This window comes from Rutilus rutilus, assembly GCF_951802725.1.
Source record: "Rutilus rutilus genome assembly, chromosome: 6".
NCBI classification, from domain to species: Eukaryota; Metazoa; Chordata; class Actinopteri; order Cypriniformes; family Leuciscidae; genus Rutilus; species Rutilus rutilus.
The window spans coordinates 39958666-39981907 of NC_140214.1; the positions used below are offsets into that span (position 1 = coordinate 39958666).

The 23242-nt window shown below is 39.7% G+C and overlaps 1 protein-coding gene and 1 long non-coding RNA gene across 2 annotated transcripts in view; one reads left to right on the forward strand and one right to left on the reverse strand.

The window, feature by feature from the left end:
• Positions 1–23242, forward strand: part of LOC311291359 (uncharacterized protein) — a 796365-nt gene that overhangs the window by 20556 nt on the left and 752567 nt on the right. The window contains exons 10-11 of the mRNA XM_084410352.1: positions 21070–21243; positions 23037–23210. Coding sequence (XP_084266478.1) covers positions 21070–21243; positions 23037–23210 — 348 coding nt within the window. The remainder of the gene's footprint in view (positions 1–21069; positions 21244–23036; positions 23211–23242) is intronic.
• On the reverse strand, positions 3350–4934 carry LOC311291370. Its single transcript, XR_014627555.1, has 3 exons — positions 4408–4934; positions 3826–4366; positions 3350–3549 (listed from the first exon to the last, which is right to left on the reverse strand). It is a non-coding gene; the product is annotated as an uncharacterized lncRNA (long non-coding RNA).

Below are 23242 nucleotides of genomic sequence, written 5' to 3' on the forward strand. Positions count from 1 at the left end.
GATACTAGACACGTGACTTTCAAATGAAAGATTGGTATCAAAGAGCACACCCAGGTTCCTAACCGACGACGAAGACTTAACAGAGCAGCCATCGAGTGTTAGACAGTATTCTAGGTTATTACGTGAGGAAGTTTTTTGTCCAATAATTAGAAACTCTGTTTTTTCAGAGTTAAGAAGTAGGAAATTACGAGCCATCCAATTTTTTATATCCGCTATGCATTCCGTTAATTTTGTGAATTGATAAGTTTCGTTAGGTTTTGAAGAAATATACAGCTGAGTATCGTCAGCATAACAGTGAAAGCTAATTTCATGTTTCCTAATGATATCTCCTAATGGTAACATGTACAGAGTGAACAGCAGCGGTCCTAGTACTGAGCCTTGTGGTACGCCATACTGAACTTGTGATCGATGAGACATCTCATCATTTACTGCTACAAACTGATAACGGTCAGATAAGTATGATTTAAACCATGCTAGTGCATTTCCCGTAATGCCAACATAATGTTCTAATCTATTTAAAAGAACGTTGTGGTCAATGGTGTCAAATGCAGTACTAAGATCGAGTAACACTAATAGCGAGATACAACCACGATCAGATGATAAGAGCAAATCATTTGTGACTCTAACGAGAGCTGTCTCGGTACTATGGTACGGTCTGAATCCGGACTGGAAATTCTCGCAGATATCATTTCTTTCAAGAAAGGAACACAGTTGTGAGGATACTGCCTTTTCTAATATCTTTGACAGAAAAGGTAGATTCGAGATCGGCCTGTAATTGACTAATTCTGTAGGATCAAGTTGCGTTTTTTTAACAAGCGGTTTAATCATAGCCAGCTTAAAGTTTTTTGGTACGTATCCTAGAGACAAAGATGAATTAATGATATTAACCCTCTGGGGACCAAGCTGTTTTTGGGGCCCTTGAGATGTTCTGACATGCTCTGACATTTGTGCTTTTTTCAGTTATTTATAAACATGTTAATGGCAAAGGTGTAAATTCACTCTATATAGCACAAACAGGCCTACCATAATATGCGAGCAACATGTATGTAGATGTTTGTATTTTTAAGAGAATAATGTTTATGCGTGGTTATTTAAAAAAATAAAAATGAAAGTTGCTGAAATAAGACCACAAAACTCATGCAAAATATGTGCCCACAAGACTTTTGACTAATGGATGTTGTCTCTTCGAGTTCAAAATTATGTGAAAATAGTCTTGCTTTATCGTTCACAAAAAAAATACATTGATTTAAATGGTGTAAAACAGGTTTTGCTTGGAAAGCCAATATGCGAGGGGGAGGAGTAGTTTACACCTTAGATTACCCAGTCCCACCCACTCTGCATAATGACTCTGCATAATTAGCCATTCATTCAGGTGTGACACTGACTGAGCCACAATGCAAGGACAAAATACATATTTTGAAGAAGACTTATATTGACCATTTAAGATTTTGCTTACATCTATCTTGTAAATATGTTTTGCTATTTTATTAAAAAGGTTACAATTACAACAATAATTACAATTTCAGCAATATTTCTGCAAAAAAGTACTCTTTCTTTGTAAAAAAAAAAAAAAGATTATAGGCCTACATTTTATCATATGTATTCATTAGTTTGAATATAGCCAACATTGGAACATCTTAGTCTATGACTTTATTTTTGACAAAATAGTATTTTTATATATATATATATATATATGAGCAGAAAAGCTTATTTGATGTGACAGTCTATTCTACAGTAAAAACTGTACCCAAATCTAGTCAACAAAATGTTGTCTTTCATACTTCGCCTGACTGTAACGTTGTTTTTATGAAATATTAGGGCATAGCCTATAAATGTTAATTTGCAGTTTAATACGTTGCTTATACAAATCCATTTTATTTCAACATATTTCAGTCGATTTTTACTCATCTCAGTAGGCTATAGCAAAGCAGTTTATTCTTTCACACACAGACGCGCGATTCATATTTAGGCTAAACAGTCTTTACAAATATGTACCCTTCATTCATCTCACAGAAACGCGATTCATATTTAGGCTAAACAGTCTTTACAAATATGTACCCTTCATTCATCTCACAGAAACGCGATTCATATTTAGGCTAAACAGTCTTTACAAATATGTACCCTTCATTCATCTCACAGAAACGCGATTCATATTATAGAAACGCGATTCATCTTTTTGTTTACATAGGCCTAACGTTATTCCATAACGTTATTCCACATTAACACTTGAGAAAGGATAACTTAGCCTACCTCACTCCTCAGCGGGATCTGCTCCTCATATTGCTCCTCATATCAGCACGGAAACTTTTCTCCATAAGGTAGGCTATATTATGCCTCTTTGTTTACAGCTGATGTGGGGGCGTTTCACAGACTGAAATGGTTCTCAGAATTTGCGTTTGAATAGCACGCGCTCTCCGGGGCGTGGTCAAATTACTTTTGAATGGCTCGTAATGAGCTCGACTGGAGTCGCTCTCTTTTTATACAGATTACAGAAGCTGATAATATTTGTTTTTTATATAAATTACTTCATTTAAAAGCTGCGATCTCAAGCTTTATGCCCGTGGGTCTGTTTGCCTGTTTGACTGAATTTTCGCGGAGTTATAGATCATTTTCGAACGCGTTTCAAATGGGAGTTTACTGACAGAGAAAAGGCAGAAATAGCATCATGTTAATTTTTCTTTTTTTGTCAAAAAGCAAAACACTTTATTTTTATTGTGAGTATACAGAAAAAAAATAGAAACTGAACAGGATCGATTGATGTATTACACGAAAATGAAAGATCAAAATTAACAGAGCATTTTGTGTTTATTTTTCATTGCTAAAAAAAAAAAACGAGCAAAACGCGCGGGCGCGTTTTTGGTCCCCAGAGGGTTAAGAAGAGGATCTATGACCTCTGGAAGCATCTCTTTCAGTAGCTTAGTCGGTATAGGGTCTAACATACATGTTGTCGATTTAGATGATTTAACGAGTTTAGTAAATTCTTCCTCTCCTATAGCAACGAATAAATCAAATTTTTCCTCAGGGAGACTACAATGCACTGCCTTATGCGATACTGTAGTAGACGGTTGCATAGTTATAATTTTGTCCCTGATATTATCAATCTTATAAGTGAAGAAGTTCATAAAATCATTACTGCTGTGTTGCTTGGAAACTTCGGTGCATGAAGCTTTATTTTTCGTTAGTTTAGCCACCGTTTCAAATAAATACCTAGGATTATGTTTATTTTCTTCTAATAGGGTTGAAAAATAAGCAGATCTAGCAGCTTTTAAAGCCTCTCTGTAAGCAATCGAGCTCTCCTTCCATGAAATGCGAAATACCTCTAGTTTTGTTTTCTGCTCATATTTAATACATGAATATCAGTCACGTGACCTCTTATGTCATCCGCTCTTTTTCCAGTTGACTGCCGCCATCTTGAGTACCTACCGAGTACTGTCTATGGTATTGACAAGCATTAACTAGCTAGCTTGCTACTATTTACAGCTTCGTACAGATACAGTAAATGGCTGAGAAAGACAACATTTCGCACCTCGACTGCCATGAAAAGAAACGCTACTTTCAAAAAAATTATATCGTTAGGGTGTGATCCCTACGCGATACCTGATACGTACTTCTAGCCTCTGTCTGCTGCTACAGAGCTACCAATCCTGGTATTCAATGATATTATATGTTGATCTGACTATTTTAAGCGTGTATTTAAATGGTCCAGTGGCAGAACTTTTGCCAAGCGTGTCAGAGGTTCTGGGTTCTAATCCGCACTCATATCGTTTTTTTCTTCTCATCAAAACCGATTATGTTTATCAGTGGTTGTATATCAGGCAGGGACACGTTTGTGTGCATTTTGTTTTGTAATTTCACCGGAACGAATAGAGAGTCTCTCCACATTGAAGCGCGCGTCAGATTGAAGACTGTGCGCGAGCCACAAACAAACACTTGATTACTTGATTTCAGAAACAACACATTTCAGCGCTAGATCGCCTCTTATTTAACAAACGAATGAAATGAATGCTCTGCTAGTTAACTGGAGATGTTTTGTTTATTTGTATTGGTATATTCAATTGGCGAGATGTTTAAAAAAATGGTGGGGACATGTCCCACCCACAAATTACGACATCTTTTAGCCTGTAAAAGGATATTTTGGGGTCTCCTTTTTTGTTGTTGCACCCCACCGCACAACATATTGAAGGCATAGCTAGCTAGTTCCTTTGCGACTGACGTGAATCAGGTACTCAAGATGGCGGCAGACAAGTTTTAGAAGTGAGTGACATCAGTGAGGAGACGTTGGTGACATCATCTGATATTCATCTATAGGTGCTTGTGCTGTTAAATTGAGCTTATAGTTTCCACTGTAATAGCGAAGAACATATATCTGTGTTAAATATGAATCCATTGTAATAATGATAATCTCACCCTGGGCACAGTGTGCAATACCTGCTCTTCCTCTCTCATCTCCATCACATTCTCTCTTTCTTCTTATCTCAGTCTCCTTATCTTCACCTGTATATCTTCCCTGCCCAAAGCTGAGCTTTGATTGATACAGTCTTTGCAAACTGATTATTTCTGTGGGTTGTTTAAAACTTCTATCGTAAAACAGCTGTTTTGTTTCGCTGCTTACATCATATCTCACACTTTATGAGCATTAACTGAAGCGTGTCATGAAGCGTCGCACCGGAATTCACGCTTGACTCGCAGCTTCTGTGAACATAAAGCCCGCCTACTTTTATTTGATTGGTCATCTCAAACATTTTGACATTGACGAGTGTTGTAAGTCCGCTGAAGCAGCTCAGATGAGGTCATTTATCGTGGTGATGTGCAATATCATTATAGCACCAAAGTAGAGTTAATATTAGGCAATTATTTCACAGCCTTCATTATATTGACCAGAGATGGCAAAAGTACTCACTTCCCGTACTCAAGTAGAAGTACAGATACTTGTTTTTTTTAAATAAAAGTAGAAGTACTGATTTAACTTCTTTACTCAAGTAAAAGTAATAAAGTACAGGCTTGGAAATTTACTTAAAGTATAAAAGTAAAAGTAGCCTTGCGAATGACAACCATTTTTTATGCAAAGCTATCAGGACCACACAAATGTTACTAAAGTGCAAGCTGAGAAACTTAAGTGGATTTGGAGAAAATGTTCTTTATATGCCATTGCCTACATTTTAAATGGATGTCTGCCAATAGGCCTAAAACATCACATAGCCTATATGATTATTGTGACAGAGACTCCAGGTTAATGAGATTCTGACTGAGTAGCAAGATATGAATTCAATTGTGAATTCAATTGTGATTCTGTGAGAATTCACAGATCCAGTTTATCTTTTTTAATCTTCCCCTTAACATTTAATGGAATCTACATGTAGGCTATGTAATGATTTTTCTGCGAATGAATGCCGCCGAATCTGTTGAGTCGTCTTATAGTTAATGGTCAAGTGCAGCGTATATTCCCATCCAATTGACCATTCACAAAGACCGGTTCGTGAACGGTCCCAAACCATTCCCTTCCGTTCCCTTTAGTTACTGTTGCTATGTTCGACAAGCGACGCCGCTCTCACGCCACACCATGTTCTCACGCAGTGAAAAATACATCCCAGAGCAGAGAGGACACTGACAAGGCGCTGACAGACAGGACAGACCAGGTTATTTTTTATATGAAACCAATTCTCACCTTTCAAATTTTGTAATTTTTTAAAGAAATTTTAACAATAAATACAGTTTTGTGGCTCTTTAATGTGTCGTGACAGATCGCTGTAGAGCCTCAGATAAAGCTGATCGTGAACCGATCATCTCGTCCTTCTACAACCCCAAATCAGAAAAAGTTGGGACACTGTACAAATTGTGAATAAAAACAGAATGCAATGATGTGGAAGTTTCAAATTTCAATATTTTATTCAGAATACAACATAGATGACATAACAAATGTTTAACCCTCTGGGGACCAAGCTGTTTTTGGGGTCCTTGAGATGTTCTGACATGCTCTGACATTTGTGCTTTTTTCAGTCATTTATAAACATGTTAATGGCAAAGGTGTAAATTCACTCTATATAGCACAAACAGGGCTACCATAATATGCGAGCAACGTGTATGTAGATGTTTGTATTTTTAAGAGAATAATGTTTATGCGTGGTTATTGGAAAAAATTTAAATGAAAGTTGCTGAATTAAGACCACAAAACACATATTAAATATTAGTCAGGTCCGAATCTTCAAGATTGTGTAACCCTGTAGGCATTTTTGAGGAAAAGTTGTTATACCACATTTTTAGAAAGTTCAATGTCTCCTGAATAAGGATCCACCGTATAACATTGAAATAAGGGTCCCATTTTCTTGTAATTGTTATTGAAACAATAGGTGCATTATTCACAGCCGAAACACTACAGGTGGACAGGGTAAAATTTTTAAGTTATAGATATCACCATAAAACCTTTCCAGTTTTTCACTTACATAGAGACAGAATTTTTTTGTATTACAAGTTTTCTGAAATGTCATGTTTACATATGCAAATGAGGCATACCAGTATATATCACTCTCGAGACAAGGTTTGTGAACACACTAGCTTGTCTGGGCCTTCGGGTCAACTGGGAGAATAGCAAACTCTGCTCCGTGCAGAGGATCTCTTTTCTCGGTATGGAAATCGACTCGGTCGCCATGTGCACGCGCAGTCACTGCTAACTTGCCTTCGTCAGTTCGAGGGCAAGAGTGCGGTTCCACTGAAACTATTTCAGAGGCTCCTGGGGCATATGGCATCCGCAGCCGCAGTAACGTCGCTCGGTTTGCTTCATATGAGACCGCTTCGCGATCAAGTCCCGAGGTGGGCATGGCAACACGGCACGCTCCGAGTCCCAGTGACTTCGACCTGCTGTCAGACCTTCATCCCGTGGAAGAACCTCAGTTTTCTATGGGCTGGAGTGTTCGAGTTTCCTGGCATGTTGTTATATCAACAGATGCCTCCACAATGGGCTGGGGCGCCATGTGCAATGGACATGCTGCCGCGGGCTCCTGGACAAGACCCCAGCGCCTTTGGCATGTCAATTGCCTCGAGTTGCAGGCTGTACGTCTCGCCCTGCACTGCTTCTGTGCGTTGCTCAGGGGTCAGCACGTATTAGTCCGATCAGACAATACCGCCACAGTAGCGTACATCAACCGACAAGGTGGTCTGCGCTCCCGTCGTATGTCGCAACTCGCCCGCCACCTCCTCATATGGAGTCAGAAGCATCTGAGGTCGCTTCGAGCCATTTATATCCCGGGAGACCTGAACCGTGCAGCCGATCTGTCTCGGTTTCGGCCTCTCGCTGGAGAATGGAGACTCCATCCCCAGGCGGTTCAGCTGATTTGGGATCAGTTCGGGGACGCACAGGTAGATCTGTTTGCCTCCCACGACTCGTCCCACTGCGACCTGTTTTATTCTCTGACCGAGGGCACGCTCGGCACGAATGCACTGGCGCACAGCTGGCCGCGGGGCCTCTGCAAGTGTGCGTTTCCCCCAGTGAGCCTTCTTGCGCAGCCTTTGCGCAAGATCAGGGAGGACGAGGAGCAGGTCATTTTGGTTGCCCCGTATTGGCACAACCGCACCTGGTTCCAAGAACTAGTACTCCTCGCGACAGCACCTCCCTGGCCAATTCCTCTGAGAAAGAACCTGCTTTCTCAGGGACGGGGCACCCTATGGCACCCTCGTCCCGATCTTTGAAATCTCCATGTGTGGTTCCTGGACGGGACGAGGCAGGTTTGAGTACCCTACCACCAGCGGTGGTGGCTACCATCACTTCCGCTAGAGCATCGTCCACGAGACATGCCTATGCGTTGAAGTGGAACCTCTTCGTCAACTGGTGTTCTTCTAAACTTCAAGAACCCACGAAAGGCCCGATCAGTGTCGTGCTTTCCTTCCTGCAAGAAGGGTTGGAGCGAAGGCTGTCTCCCTCCACCCTGAAAGTGTATGGTGCCGCCATTGCCACACATCATGATGCAGTTGATGGTAAGTCCATTGGAAAGCACGACCTGATCATCAGTTTCCTGAGAGGAGCGAGGAGACTGAATCCTCCTCGCCCTCCTCTCGTTCCCTCTTGGGACCTCTCAGTGGTTTTAACTGCTCTGCAGAGTGCTCCCTTTGAGCCTCTGCAATCAGTGGAGCTTAAGTTCCTGTCAATGAAGACAGTGCTCCTGGTTGCATTGGCCTCCATCAAGAGGGTAGGGGACCTGCAGGCATTTTCGGTTGACGAAGCGTGCCTGGAATTTGGACCGGCTAACTCTTACGTGATCCTGAGACCCCGGCCTGGATATGTGCCCAAGGTTCCCACCACACCCTTTCGAGACCAGGTGGTGAACCTGCAAGCGCTGCCCTCGGAGGAGGCAGACCCAGCCTTGGCACTGCTCTGTCCAGTACGCACCCTCCATGCTTATGTAGACAGAACGCAGTGTTTCAGGACTTCAGACCAGCTCTTTGTCTGTCATGGTGGGAAGCTGAAGGGAAAGGCTCTCTCCAAGCAAAGGTTGTCTCACTGGATAGTGGACGCCATTGCTTTGGCTTACCGGCAGCAAGGTCGACCATGCCCCCTTGGTGTGACGGCCCACTCCACCCGGAGTGTGGCATCCTCTTGGGCTCTAGCGCATGGCGCCTCGCTAACAGACATCTGTAGAGCTGCAGGCTGGGCGACACCTAACACGGCCTCTGGGTGACCCCCACATGTGTAGTCCACTGTAAGCCTCTCTGAGCATGTGTCTTTCCCTCGGCAAGCCACCTTGCCACCCCTGGGTTTGAAATATTCCACCTGCGGCTGGACACCCCAGTGATTCTCAATATGCAGCCCCCTGGGGTCATGTGTATTCCAAGTTCCATATTTCCACTGATATATGCTTCCCAGTGTACCTTGGTACCTTGGCATAACTCCAGCAGCCATTAAAAACTGTTCCTTTCATGTTAATGTTGTTTTTTCATTGTTTACATGTTTAAATATTGTGATAATGCATAGTTTAGTTATAATGTTTAATGTTTAAACTGCAATAAATGCATTAAAAAGTTTTTTATTTTTTATTTTTTGGCAGCCATTTTGTTTTTATTGTTTATGCCAAAACAGTGATGTTTACAACTTGTTATACGGCAGAAATGGATTCAGCACCTAAAAATCATATAGAAACAACACTTGAAGTACTTTTCCTCAAAAATGCCTACTGCATCTTATCCAGGGCTATTTATCTATTTTGGGACTCGACTATATGTGTCCACAAGACTTTTGACAAATGGATGTTGTCCCTTTCAGTTCTAGCTTCAAAATTATGTGAAAATAGTCTTGCTTTATCGTTCACAAAAACAAAAAAAAAACATTGATTTAAATGGTGTAAAACAGGTTTTGCTTGGAAAGCCAATATGCGAGGGGGAGGAGTAGTTTACACCTTAGATTACAATGTCCCACCCACTCTGCATAATGACTCTGCATAATTAGCCATTCATTCAGGTGTGACACTGACTGAGCCACAATGCAAGGACAAAAGATGTATTTAGAAGAAGACTTATATTGACCATTTAAGATTTCGCTTACATCTATCTTGTAAATATGTTTTGCTATTTTATTAAAAATGTTACAATTACAACAATAATTACAATTTCAATAATATTTCAAGTGTACTCTTTCTTTGTAAAAAAGAAAAAGAAAAAAGATTATAGGCCTACATTTTATCATATGTATTCATTAGTTTGAATATAGCAAATATATATATAATATATATAAATATATATAATATATATAAATAATATAGTTATTATTTCACGCGATTCATATTTAGGCTAAACAGTCTTTACAAATATGTACCCTTCATCCATCTCACAGAAAGGCGAGTCATATTATAGAAATGCGATTCATCTTTTTGCGGTTTGCATAGGCCTACACTAACGTTATTCCATAACGTTATTCCACACCAACACTTGAGAAAAGAAAACAGCCTACCTCACTCCTCAGCGGGATCTGCTCCTCATATCAGGAGATATTGCTCCTCATATTAGCACTGTTCTGAGGAAACTTTTCTCCATAAGGTAGGTTATATTATGCCTCACTCGATTACTCGTTTACAGCTGATGTGGGGGCGTTTCACAGACTGAAATGGTTCTCAGAATTTGCATTTGAATAGCACGCGCTCTCCGGGGAGTGGTCAAATTACTTTTGAATGGCTCGTAATGAGCTCGACTAGAGTCGCTCTCTTTTTATACAGATTACAGAAGCTGAGAATATTTGTTTTTTATATAAATTACTTCATTTAAAAGATGCGATCTCAAGCTTTATGCCCGTGGGTCTGTTTGCCTGTTTGACTGAATTTTCGCGGAGTTATAGATCATTTTCGAACGCGTTTCAAATGGGAGTTTACTGACAGAGAGAAGGCAGAAATCGCATCATGTTCATTTTTCTTTATTTGTCAAAAAGCAAAACACTTTATTTTTATTGTGAGTATACAGAAAAAAAATAGAAACTGAACAGGATCGATTGATGTATTACACGAAAATGAAAGATCAAAATTAACAGAGCATTTAGTGTTTATTTTCATTGTTAAAAAAAAAAACGAGCAAAACGCGCCCGGGTTAAACTGAGAAAATTTATCATTTTAAGGGAAAAATAAGTTGATTTAAAATTTCATGGCATCAACACATCTCAAAAAAGTTGGGATAAGGCCATGTTTACCACTGTGTGGCATCCCCTCTTCTTTTTATAACAGTCTGCAAACGTCTGGGGACTGAGGAGACAAGTTGCTCAAGTTTAGGAATAGGAATGTTGTCCCATTCTTGTCTAATACAGGCTTCTAGTTGCTCAACTGTCTTAGGTCTTCTTTGCCGCATCTTCCTCTTTATGATGCACCAAATGTTTCTATGGGTGAAAGATCTGGACTGCAGGCTGGCCATTTCAGTACCCGGATCCTTCTTCTACGCAGCCATGATATTGTGATTGATGCAGTATGTGGTCTGGCATTGTCATGTTGGAAAATGCAAGGTCTTCCCTGAAAGAGACGACGTCTGGATGGGAGCATATGTTGTTCTAGAACTTGGATATACCTTTCAGCATTGATGGTGCCTTTCCAGATGTGTAAGCTGCCCATGCCACACGCACTCATGCAACCCCATACCATCAGAGATGCAGGCTTCTGAACTGAGCGCTGATAACAATTTGGGTTGTCCTTGTCCTCTTTAGTCCGGATGACATGGCGTCCCAGTTTTCCAAAAAGAACTTCAAATTTTGATTCGTCTGACCACAGAACAGTTTTCCACTTTGCCACAGTCCATTTTTAATGAGCCTTGGCCCAGAGAAAACGCCTGCGCTTCTGGATCCTGTTTAGATATGGCTTCTTTTTTGACCTATAGAGTTTTAGCTGGCAACGGCGAATGGCACGGTGGATTGTGTTCACCGACAATGTTTTCTGGAAGTGTTCCTGAGCCCATGTTGTGATTTTCGTTACAGTAGCATTCCTGTATGTGATGCAGTGCCGTCTAAGGACCCGAAGATCACGGGCATCCAGTATGGTTTTCCACCCTTGACCCTTACGCACAGAGATTGTTCCAGATTCTCTGAATCTTTGGATGATATTATGCACTGTAGATGATGATAACTTCAAACTCAATTTACATCAATTTTTCTCTGAGAAACTCCTTTCTGATATTGCTCCGCTATTTTTCGCCGCAGAATTGGGGGAATTGGTGATCCTCTGCCCATCTTGACTTCTGAGAGACACTGCCACTCTGAGAGGCTCTTTTTATACCCAGTCATGTTGCCAATTGACCTAATAATTTAACTTTTCCGGCCTCTTATTGCTACCTGTCCTAACTTTTTTGCAATGTGTAGCTCTCATGAAATCCAAAATGAGCCAATATTTGGCATGACATTTCAAAATGTCTCACTTTCAACATTTGATATGTTATCTATATTCTATTGTGAATAAAATATAAGTTTATGAGATTTGTAAATTATTCCATTCCTTTTTTACTCACAATTTGTACAGTGTCCCAACTTTTTCTGATTTGGGGTTGTAGTTCATTTATAGTAGGGGTGTCCAAACTCAGTCCTGGAGGGCCACTGTCCTGCAGAGTTTAGCTCCAACCCCAATTAAACACACCTGAACCAGATAATCAGACCTTGATTATCTGGTTCAGGTGTGTTTAATTGGGGTTGGAGCTAAACTCTTCAGGACAGTGGCCCTCCAGGACTGAGTTTGGACACCCCTGATTTATAGCATCAAATAAACATGAATGAACATAAGAAGGCAGTAGCGCGGGAAAGGGGGTGCTGTGGGTGCTGCAGCCCCCCTCGTCATAGCATCAGCACCCCCTGGTGGGGGGCTGTGGACTAACATAATATTGAACTTAAAAATGTGAAATAAAGTGGGCATCAATGGACAGCGTTAACTAACACTCTTATGCCTAATGTTCAAGCTACGGAGAAAATGAAATAAAGTTTGAATTTGTCATGCTCTGTTCCGATCAGAGCTCGTGAGCGGAGATCGAGCGTATTTCTGAATATTCCGCTCCGCTCGCTCATTCCGCTCAGGGTCGCTCGCTCAACCCAGAATGGCAGCTGGTACCAAAACATGTGGAATAAGGGCTGCCTCCGACTGAAGTTTTTTTCTAGTCGACTAGTAGTTGTTCAGTTAAGCCATTAGTGGAAAAATCGCCCCTTTATATTAATTTAATTACTTAAATAGGCTATACAGGATAATGAGCGTTTACATAATATAGCCGTACTCAAGCGCACGACCGCACACATAAAGCTTGTCACAAAGAACCGGCAAAAGTAATGATAATGAATGTGTCAAAAATAGCAAGGAGACATTTAATTGTTTATTAATAAACTGGTGCTTTCTGTGTCGCTGCAAAGATGAAGTTGACGATGCGGACTCGCCATGAACGCATTACACAATCAGAGAGTAGCCTATTTATATTCATTTTGAATAGTTTTGTTAAAAAGTATACATTTCAAGCTTTCTATAATAGCCTATATTCTATTACTCAGCACAAGCTGAGTTTCGGCGCCCTCCAGTTCACGTGCAATGCAAGTTATTGATCGTGCTGGCGCCTTATTACATTGTCTGCTATACGTTTGCTTCTTATTTATTAAATACAGGCAAATGGTTGATAAAACATTGATCAAAATTAAGATACAATTTATACAAAACGAAAATCTTTTAAAAAGTCTTTCAACAAAACTACTCAACTCAATGAAGTGGTCAAAATCATGTCTTACCCACTCCATGTCTCCAGACATATTGCACATCTCATGATGTAGGCTATCATATCTTTCACATGCTGCATGCTCACTTTCATAATCAATATTGATTAAATTAAAAAATAACATTAGCCTATAATATTTTAACATAAATATGAAACTAAATATGTTTTCTTTAAAGGATACAACACGTATACAGTACAGCGAAATTTCATGTCTTGTCGTCAGCCACAACATACTGTAATGACGTCACATATTTTCCAAACCAGCACTCAGCCCCCCTCGTATGAAACAGCTTCCAGCGTGCCTGTAAGAAAGAATGTTGTTTTTACGCGAAAAGACAGTTTAAATCCTCCAATGTTAATCTACTAACTCTCCTGACTGCTTTGTCAGACAAAATGGCGGATTATGATTGGTCAGATCGCCTGTCAATCAAACTCCCAGGGAAGGATTGATGATGTGAAAAATAATAACAGTAACTTCACTGAAATTATTTGAAACTAAAGTAACGAGACAATTTTGTAAAATGTAAGTAGTAGAAAGTACCGATATTCTTGTTAAAATGTAAGGAGTAAAAGTAAAAAGTGGGCAAAAAAATTAATGGTAAAGTAAAGATCCATCTCTTCCCATCTCTGATATAGACCATATATAGCCTCTTTTCAGTGCTGCGCTCGTTGTCTTTTGACTTCCGGTCTGCATTTTCACAGCGATCTTGCGTATTTATGAATGAGCGGCTCGTTTTAAAATCTCCCCGGTCTACTGACATTTGTTAAAGGGGTCATATAATGGTACATGCACTTTTACAAGTTGATTGTACTGAAATGTGTGTTGGCATTGCCTGTACACAACCATCATATAATGATAAAAATCCATCCAGTGTTTTTTTTAATCTCCTTATGTTTTCCCCTGTCTCAAATCAAGCCGTTCGACCATGTGACGGCACACGGTCGGACGCCCCTCCCACGATTGTTAATTGACAGCAGCATTTTTAAACAGACCCGCCCTCGCTCATGAGCAAGCTGTCATCATAGTCAGCCATTGTTGATACGCTGGAGCAGAATGGCGTAAGCGATTGTGGTGTTCTGTTCTTGGGTGCAATAATGAACACAGCAGTCATTTTGATGTTCCTAAATCTAAACCGCTGAAGACCCAGTGGCTGAGTTTTGTTTTCGAAGGGAATATTCTCTACGATCAACGTCAATGCTTTCATGTTTGCGTGAATCATTTCATCAGACTGCTTTATAAACGAGAACATTGAAAAAGGTATTAGCTCCTGTCTGAGTATGTGTTGTTTATGTGCCTAATGACTAGGGTTGGGAACCGAGAACCGGTTCTTATCCAGAACCGGTAGTGTTTTTGAAAAAATACCGGAACCGTGCGAAATTCCTAAGTTTCGGTTCCGAAAACGGTTCTGGTGCGCTGTATGGGCGAAGAGTCTTAAAGACAGTAGAGCTGCACGATTAATCTTTAAAAGATCTCGATTCAAACACCCACGCGATCTTATTCCTAAATTACAAAAACCTCACCCCTGAACATTCAAATCTGTTTGCGCTGTCGCTGACCCAGAGAGAGCAGTTGTCAATATGAAACAGCTTTACAATACCAGTATCGATATTTCAAATGATCACAGAAGTACTGAGATAAAAGTTTATAATTCGAGTATAAACACTGATGTCTACGGTAGCAACCAAAATAGAGTAAATCACCTTTTGAAAGTCGCTGCCTTCAAGTAACGAGTGTATCGATTACATCTGATGCTTCAAAACATTCATAAAGACGCAGTCCGTAACTTTTTTGTGTTCAGAATTTACAAAATATATACAATGAGCGAGTGCATCATGAACTTATCCTGAATTACTACGTTAAGCCTGCAATAAGCGTTTATAGGCTACTCGGACTATATACTTTAGACAGGCGGATCGCAGCCGATGCGGAGTAGCCCAGTGCCTGCGTGACTCGTCATAGACATAAATAGAGAGAAGTAGCTCCGGCAACAATGTTCTTCCGCAAGACACATGCAGTTCTGTTTATTAACTGCTAGAGTGCTGATTTATCCAGTAATGAAACAAGTCTTTATGAATGAATCATTCAAAACGATTTTAAAAATAATCTGTTCTACACACATCTTACATGGGTGTTCAAGCATATTCTACTCCTTCTGAGAGGGTATTCTCCACTGCTGGAGATTATACAATAAGTTATAGGAGAGGTCCCAAATTATTCTAGAGAATGCAGAAATTTTTATTTTCCTTCAAAAAAACTAATATTTTTTTGCAAAAATTGCTTAACAATATGTTGAATTTGTTGACATTACCAGTCTGTTAAACTCATTTGACAAGTATAAGAAAGAGATTTTTCCCTTATACTACTATTTTTTTTTATTACTTGTTTTAATATTTTTTTTGAATGGAAACCGGAACTGGAACCAGAATCGTTTGGCGGAACCGGAATCGGAACCGGAACCGGAGAATTTCTTACGATTCCCAACCCTACTAATGACTGTCATAGTCTCACAGACTGGTTATTTTTTAAACAGATCAGTAAAATTTTAGTGCTTCAGCCCTGACAGTTGTACCTAACACTGCATAGATAACGTTACGCATCACGGACAAGCCTACATTTACCGGAAAAAAGTTTTTCATGACCATTAGCTGTAACATCAATCTGTCAATGAACTAACGTATACATCAGTAAACACATAGCGTTCGTATCTCACTACTCTATCCTGCCAGTACATACAAAGATAGATCAAAGTGACATTACGTTAACCAAGCATTCAGAAACGTCCTGTTCGAGCCTTAATTGTCGAACTTCTTCGGGGCCGTCATCTTGTTCCGGGTCCGACCCCGGTTCAAATTGACATGGTTGCACAGATGTTTCCTCAGAAACTCCCGCTGCCATTGTTTCTCCAAAATATACCCTCAACTGTTGTCAAGGCAACATTCCACGTGTGTTGTGTCAAAACACCCCACAGAACAGAGGGGCGGGGTGAGCAAAGCTCATTATCATTTAAAGACACATGCACTTAACCCTCTGGGGTCTGAGGGGTTTTCTGGCCCTGGAGGTGTTCTGACATGCTCTGACATTTGTGCTTATTTCTGTTACTTGTGACATTTTCATGGCTAAAGTCTGATTACACTGTATTTAGCACAAACTCTGCTACAATAATATATCAGCAGCATGTGTGTAAAAGTTTGTAGTTTTGAGATAATGACGTTTATGCGTGGTTTGTGAAAATACAAAAAAAAAATTGTCACTGAAATGAGCTCATGAAACCCATACTGCTTATTTCTTCACAAGACTTTTGAAAATTGTATCACATAGCCTAGAATATTTGCTTCAAAACTATGTGAAAATCACCCCGACTGCTCATTCAGATAAGACAATATATTGATTTAAAAACTGTAAGACGTGTTTTGTGTAAGAAAGCTTTATGCGGGAGGCGTGATCACATCATTAATATGTATGGATTTCACACCTGAGAAAGACAAAGACACTCCCCTAATGGCCCTATTAGGAGCCATCAGGCCCTATCATTTTGAGCAACCTTGCACAAAGAATGAGGAGATTTAAAAAATAATGGCTTTTTGATTGTTTGGATTTATTTACAACACAACATAATCCAAAGATAAACAACAAATGACAAAAAGCACACTATTGAAAACAACGATCCAAATACAGAGACCTTTGTGCCATTCCTAAAAACATTGTACATACCTTTAATTTCCAAAGTGTTTGATTTTCACTTTACCATGTTCATGTACAGAGACTCATGTGAATGTTGAAGTCAGCAGGACTCTAAAATAAATAAAACAAAACTGTGAACATACTGATATCAAGAGAAACTATAGGGCTGTATGGTTAAAATATTTTTGTTTTTTTTCAGGTTAAAATTGCTTTTTTAAAATTCACAGAATACACACACAAATGTTTCCAACAATATATAATGAACACCATTGTTGTGCCTTGTAGGCATAAGCTTCGCTCAGTGCTACATAAAATAATAATAATAATAACAATAACCTATAGCAGCCTATAAATCTTTCAAACGAATCACTTCAGTAACAACTACTAGAAAAAAAATATTGATTATCATGTTACTTCAAATGTTTCCATTCGTTATGATGATATAATATGAAAAATTCAAACGCAGAGCACGCTCCAAAATGTTACATTCAAACACAGCGCGCTCCAAAATATGTTACATTCAAACACAGCGCGCTCCAAAATATGAAACATTATGGTTACTATATTATACATATCTACGTTTGAGCAGATATCCACAAACAGTATTTAACCGTAAACACGGATCTAAATATTATAATATTCACCATATATCTAGCAACAGTTCAACTGCAATGTGAAGTTTATGCAACAATAATATTCAACTAATATAATTAAGAATTTCGTACCTTACATCTTTCTTGTCTTCAAATCACGTTCTTCTTCTTCTGAGGTAAATCCAATGTAAGCTCACGGCGTGTCTTCCAAACTCGACGAAAAGCAGAGACTGATGAAGTGTGGTGTTTTGTTTTTGAGGTAACGAGCGCGTTCGTGTGAGGCGTGGGTGATTTGCATGTGAATCTCTTTTGCGCGCGTGGGCGTGGTCAAATTAAAAATAATGAGCAAGTGTTTGAGAAGCTGGACATCTTGTTGGTTTTATACAAATTACTTAAACAGAGAATATTTCTTTTCAGTTTGAATCTGATCATTTAAAAGTACACACTTAAATGATTATAAAGGTATATGGCTCATAAATGTGTGACAAGTATTCGCTGAGTTTTGTTTGTTTATAGACGTGCTCAAGAAAAAAAGTTCACCGCGACGGAGAGGCAGAAAGCACACCCTGTTATTTTCTTTATTTTACAAAAGCACAATGGTTTAATTTGATTGTAAGTGAACGCATATAAAAGTAGAAATATCACAGATTTTTTCATATTTCTTTTTTCTGTGTGACCACAAATGACGGAGTAATTTAAGTTTATTGTGCTACAATGTGAAGAAAATCCAGCAAAACGCGCCCGCGCATTTGCCGACCTCAGAGGGTTAAAACGGCGTGCTGAAAACAGAGCTGTTTTTGACCAGGTAAAATGAGTGTTTTCTTACAATACTAATGAGAATTTTTAATTAAAGTATATTACAAACTTTTCATTTAGACCCGAAAGAATCATATTAGCTTGTACAAAAATGGCATTATATGACCTCTTTAAGACATCTGCTTAAAACATTATCATGCTCATGATAACTTTCATTAACTCTACAATAAGTAAATCCACTTCACCAGCTAATTACTCCTCGACAGCGATGCCATAGAGATATACAGAGCGACCGCAAAAACAGAAGTTCAAAGACAATATTCTAAAGATGCTGTGCGCTTGTTTCTCTGGCGCATAAGGTCTATACACGCCGAAAAATGACCAAGGTCTGGACCTCAATGGTGTGTACGGCCCTGCATGAGGGCTAAATATACACACAGACACTATTAAGCACACAATAAAAACCTGAACACAATGAACCATATTTGTCCCAGTGAGCAAACCAAAGGTCACATTGACACGAAAGAACCTTAAAGTGTCATGAAACCCCCTGTTTTAGCTTGTCATTCACATCAAAGCACGCTTCCACCTCACATTTAGCCAATCACACGCTCCGAAAGCTCTCTTCCTCCTCACATTTAGCCAATCACATGCTCTGAAAGCACGCTTCCACCTCACATTTAGCCAATCACACGATCTGAAAGCACACTTCCACCTCACATTCAGCCCATCACACGCTCTGAAAGCACGCTTCCACCTCACATTCAGCCAATCACACGATCCGAAAGCACGCTTTTACCTCACATTCAGCCAATCACACGCTCTGAAAGCTCTCTTCCACCTCACATTCAGCCAATCACATGCTCTGAAAGCACGCTTCTACCTCACATTCAGCCAATCACACGCTCTGAAAGCTCTCTTCCACCTCACATTCAGCCAATCACACGCTCTGAAAGCTCTCTTCCACCTCACATTCAGCCAATCACACGCTCTGAAAGCACACTTCCACCTCACATTCAGCCAATCACACGCTCTGAAAGCACACTTCCACCTCACATTCAGCCAATCACACGCTCTGAAAGTACGCTTCCACCTCACATTCAGCCAATCACACGCTCTGAAAGCTCTCTTCCACCTCACATTCAGCCAATCACATGCTCTGAAAGCACGCTTCTACCTCACATTCAGCCAATCACACGCTCTGAAAGCTCTCTTCCACCTCACATTCAGCCAATCACACGCTCTGAAAGCTCTCTTCCACCTCACATTCAGCCAATCACACGCTCTGAAAGCACACTTCCACCTCACATTCAGCCAATCACATGCTCTGAAAGCACACTTCCACCTCACATTCAGCCAATCACACGCTCTGAAAGTACGCTTCCACCTCACATTCAGCCAATCACACGCTCCGAAAGCACGCTTCTACCTCACATTCAGCCAATCACACGCTCCGAAAGCTCTCTTCCACCTCACATTCAGCCAATCACACGCTCTGAGAGCACGCTTCCACCTCACATTCAGCCAATCACACGCTCCGAAAGCACGCTTCTACCTCACATTCAGCCAATCACACGCTCCGAAAGCACACTTCTACCTCACATTCAGCCAATCACATGCTCTAAAAGTACGCTTCCACCTCACATTCAGCCAATCACACGCTCTGAAAGTACGCGTCCACGTCACATTCAGCCAATCACACGGTCCGAAAGCACGTTTCCACCTCACATTCAGCCAATCACATGATCTGAAAACACGCTTCCACCTCACATTCAGCCAATCACACGCTCCGAAAGCACACTTCTACCTCAGATACCGTGACATCGCTTCCACTTTACTTTTCAGCCTGGAAGAACCAAATTGCTCAGAAAAACACAAAAATAACCAATTTCCTCTCATTTGTAATACTTATGAGTGCTTTTATTATTTTCAGTGATGTGCAGCCTGTACATATCTGTTCACATCTCAAAAAATGTGTTTTAGTGGGTTTTATGACCCTTTAAAAATTATGTGAAATGAATGTGTAAACTAACATAAATAGATCAAGACAACTTTTAGTATATTTAAATTGTAAGGGTGGATTCCTGCAGTGGTTAAAGCTGCAAGACTGCCGGATGACTAAAGAAACGTTATTAGCAAGATAGAAGGTAGAAAACTGCACATTTCTTGTCTATTCCACCCACTGCCACTTATACCAACGACAGAAATAAGCGCAGTTACAATAGCTTAATATTTGTGGGAGAGCGTTGCTATAGAGAGTGACAATATTGTATTGCAATATGTAGCACTTCAAAGTCAATACCAAATCAAAACTAGTTAGCACATTAGTTGTAATTGAAAAGGTTTAATGACAAAATATAGTTATGGTTACACTTAAAATAGTTACAAAATAGATGTATGAGATGATGATAACTTATACCATTAATCTTACCCAGCATGTAAAATGTTACCAGAGAGAGAGAGACAGACAGAGAGAGAGAGAGAGAGAGAGAGAGAGAGAAGAGAAGAGGAGGCAAAAGGAGAGAGCCCCAAGAATAAGAAGAGAGCCCCAAGAAAGGGACCCAGAGAAGAAGAGAGCCAAAGCATAAAAAGAGACAGAGCAACAATTTCAATCTTCTTTTATCCTTTCCTGACCATGTGACTAAAACCCAGACGTGAGACATTCAAACTGACCAATCAGATAATTACACTTCCCCCACTGTACTAAAGGTGTGACAATTCATCAACCCCCGAAGTACAAACATATCCCTGTTTATTTGTCAGCAAAAGTCTGCTGGATGAAGATAAACACGTTAGTTGATCATCATAAATCTGAGTCATTTTCTTTTCTTTTTCTTTCTTTAGTCTGTATGATTGCAGTATTACAGAGAAACAGAGTCTCATCCTGACTTCAGCACTGAAATCAAACCCATCACACCTGAGAGAGCTGGACCTGAGTGTGAATAAACTAGGAGACTCTGGAGTGAAAAACCTCAGTGATCTACTGATGAACCCACAATTCAAGCTGGAGAAACTACAGTTAGTATCATTATACTGTACAGCAATTACAGTGTGACTGAAGTTTATTTATTTGAAGACAGCAGGGCTTATGTTTCATTGTTTATAGCAGTGCACTTTCTGGGTTTTCCCTATTGCTCACATTTTTAGGTGTTTTTATCTAGATAAACATTGTTTAATTTCCAGCATTTGATACAATGTACTGATTGTGTACATGCAGAAATCTGCCTTTTCAACAGAGAATAAAGAAGAGAGACGTCAAATAAATAGTTATTTATTTATTTATACAGGTAAGTTGACTGAGAACTCGTTCTCATTTACAGCAACGACCTGTGTGGGTCACACAGAAAAAAAGAGAAATACAGCCAGAAGTGCAACATACAGTAAAACAAGCTAAATAAATTAAAAGCAATTAAAAAGAGAGCAAAAACAATCACAGGAAACAAACACAATCAGTAATAAAATGATCCTTAAGCAGACGTCTAAAATGCCGTAAAGGCATCAGATCATCCAGTTTAAAAGTACATTGTAATTCATTCCAAGTGTGAGGGGCAGAAAGACTGAAAGCAGATCTACCCAATTCAGAGGAGATCTTTGGGATCTGTAGTAATAGCCATCCATGAGCTCTGGTCTGATAACCAGACCTTCTAACAGTTAAAAGTGAATTAATATAAAATGGTAGCTTGTGCAAAAGAGCTTTGTATTAACTTAGTTAAAAATGAAAGAGAAGAAACAGTGTCTTCCAGCACACAGAACTAGGGTTTCAGAACAGACTATTGGAAACTAAATCCTGCTGTAGTTCTTCAATAAGATGATCATCATAGATGTGAACTATTGTTATTTCTCTTCAGTCTGAGTTATTGCAGTATTACAGAGAAACAGAGTCTCATCCTTCATTTCTGAAATCAAACCCATCACACCTGAGAGAGCTGAATTAAACGGATTTGTATGTTACTGCAAGTTTTGCATCAGATTAGTGACCACTAATACTTTGGCGCTAATTCATGTCTACATGTTTAGCAAAGACAAGAAGTGAATTTGCGTTTAGGGCAGCAAAAGTGCTGCTTGACCAATCTAAATATGTGTGTGTCTTACCTCTGTTTTAATTTAATGTTACTTTAGATAAGTGTACGTGAGAAACCAGACAAGTAAAGTTGGTTGACTTATATCTGTGGTAGTGGCCATACCTCTACTGAAGTAAACGCTACTTTAATTTCAAGTGTATGCAATCACGGGGGCTATACCAAAGTATCTTTGATTGTGTAAGCGTGAATGCGACCGATCTCAGGTATATAGCAATTTCCTCTGTTTAGTGACCGAAGCTGGCGAGATTGTGATCGTGAGACCCACGTTAAACGAGGCGTGAGGACCTCTGAGCGACATAGCTTCCTAATATGAACGGGTAAAATATAAGTAAAGAGTTAAATAGAACAATCAAATGTATTGCTAAACTATTATATAATTGACCAATAACCAATTGGCAATCTAACTGAAAATGGAGTCAGATATAAAATGGAGACAGATATAAAATGGAGACAGATAAAAGCTTTAATGGAATTAAATTACTTTGCCACGCGGAAAGACAGTAACAGGCAGAGACCTTCACCCGTTCTGGCAGAAACCCCCATTTGTTGTTGATGTTTAACATATTAAAGATTTCTGTGCCTTTTGTTTGCCTCCATATTCGGTTGACAGTTTTTGCATCTAAATTTCAATGCATTTGTACAAAGAACAAAATAAAATTCAAGTTTAAGAATTTATATTGTTCGGGGTTTAACTGATTAATCAGCTGAATGCTTTCATTCCTGTTCTAGACTCTCTAACTGCAGTGTGACAGAAGAAGGTTATAAAGCTCTGGCTTCAGCTCTGAGATCAAACCCTTCACACCTGATAGAGCTGGATCTCACAGGAAATGATCCTGGACAATCAGGAATGAAGCATCTCAATGATTTACTACAGGATCCAGACTATCAACTGAAGACACTGAGGTGAGACGGGATCAAATAATTAACTAAATTAG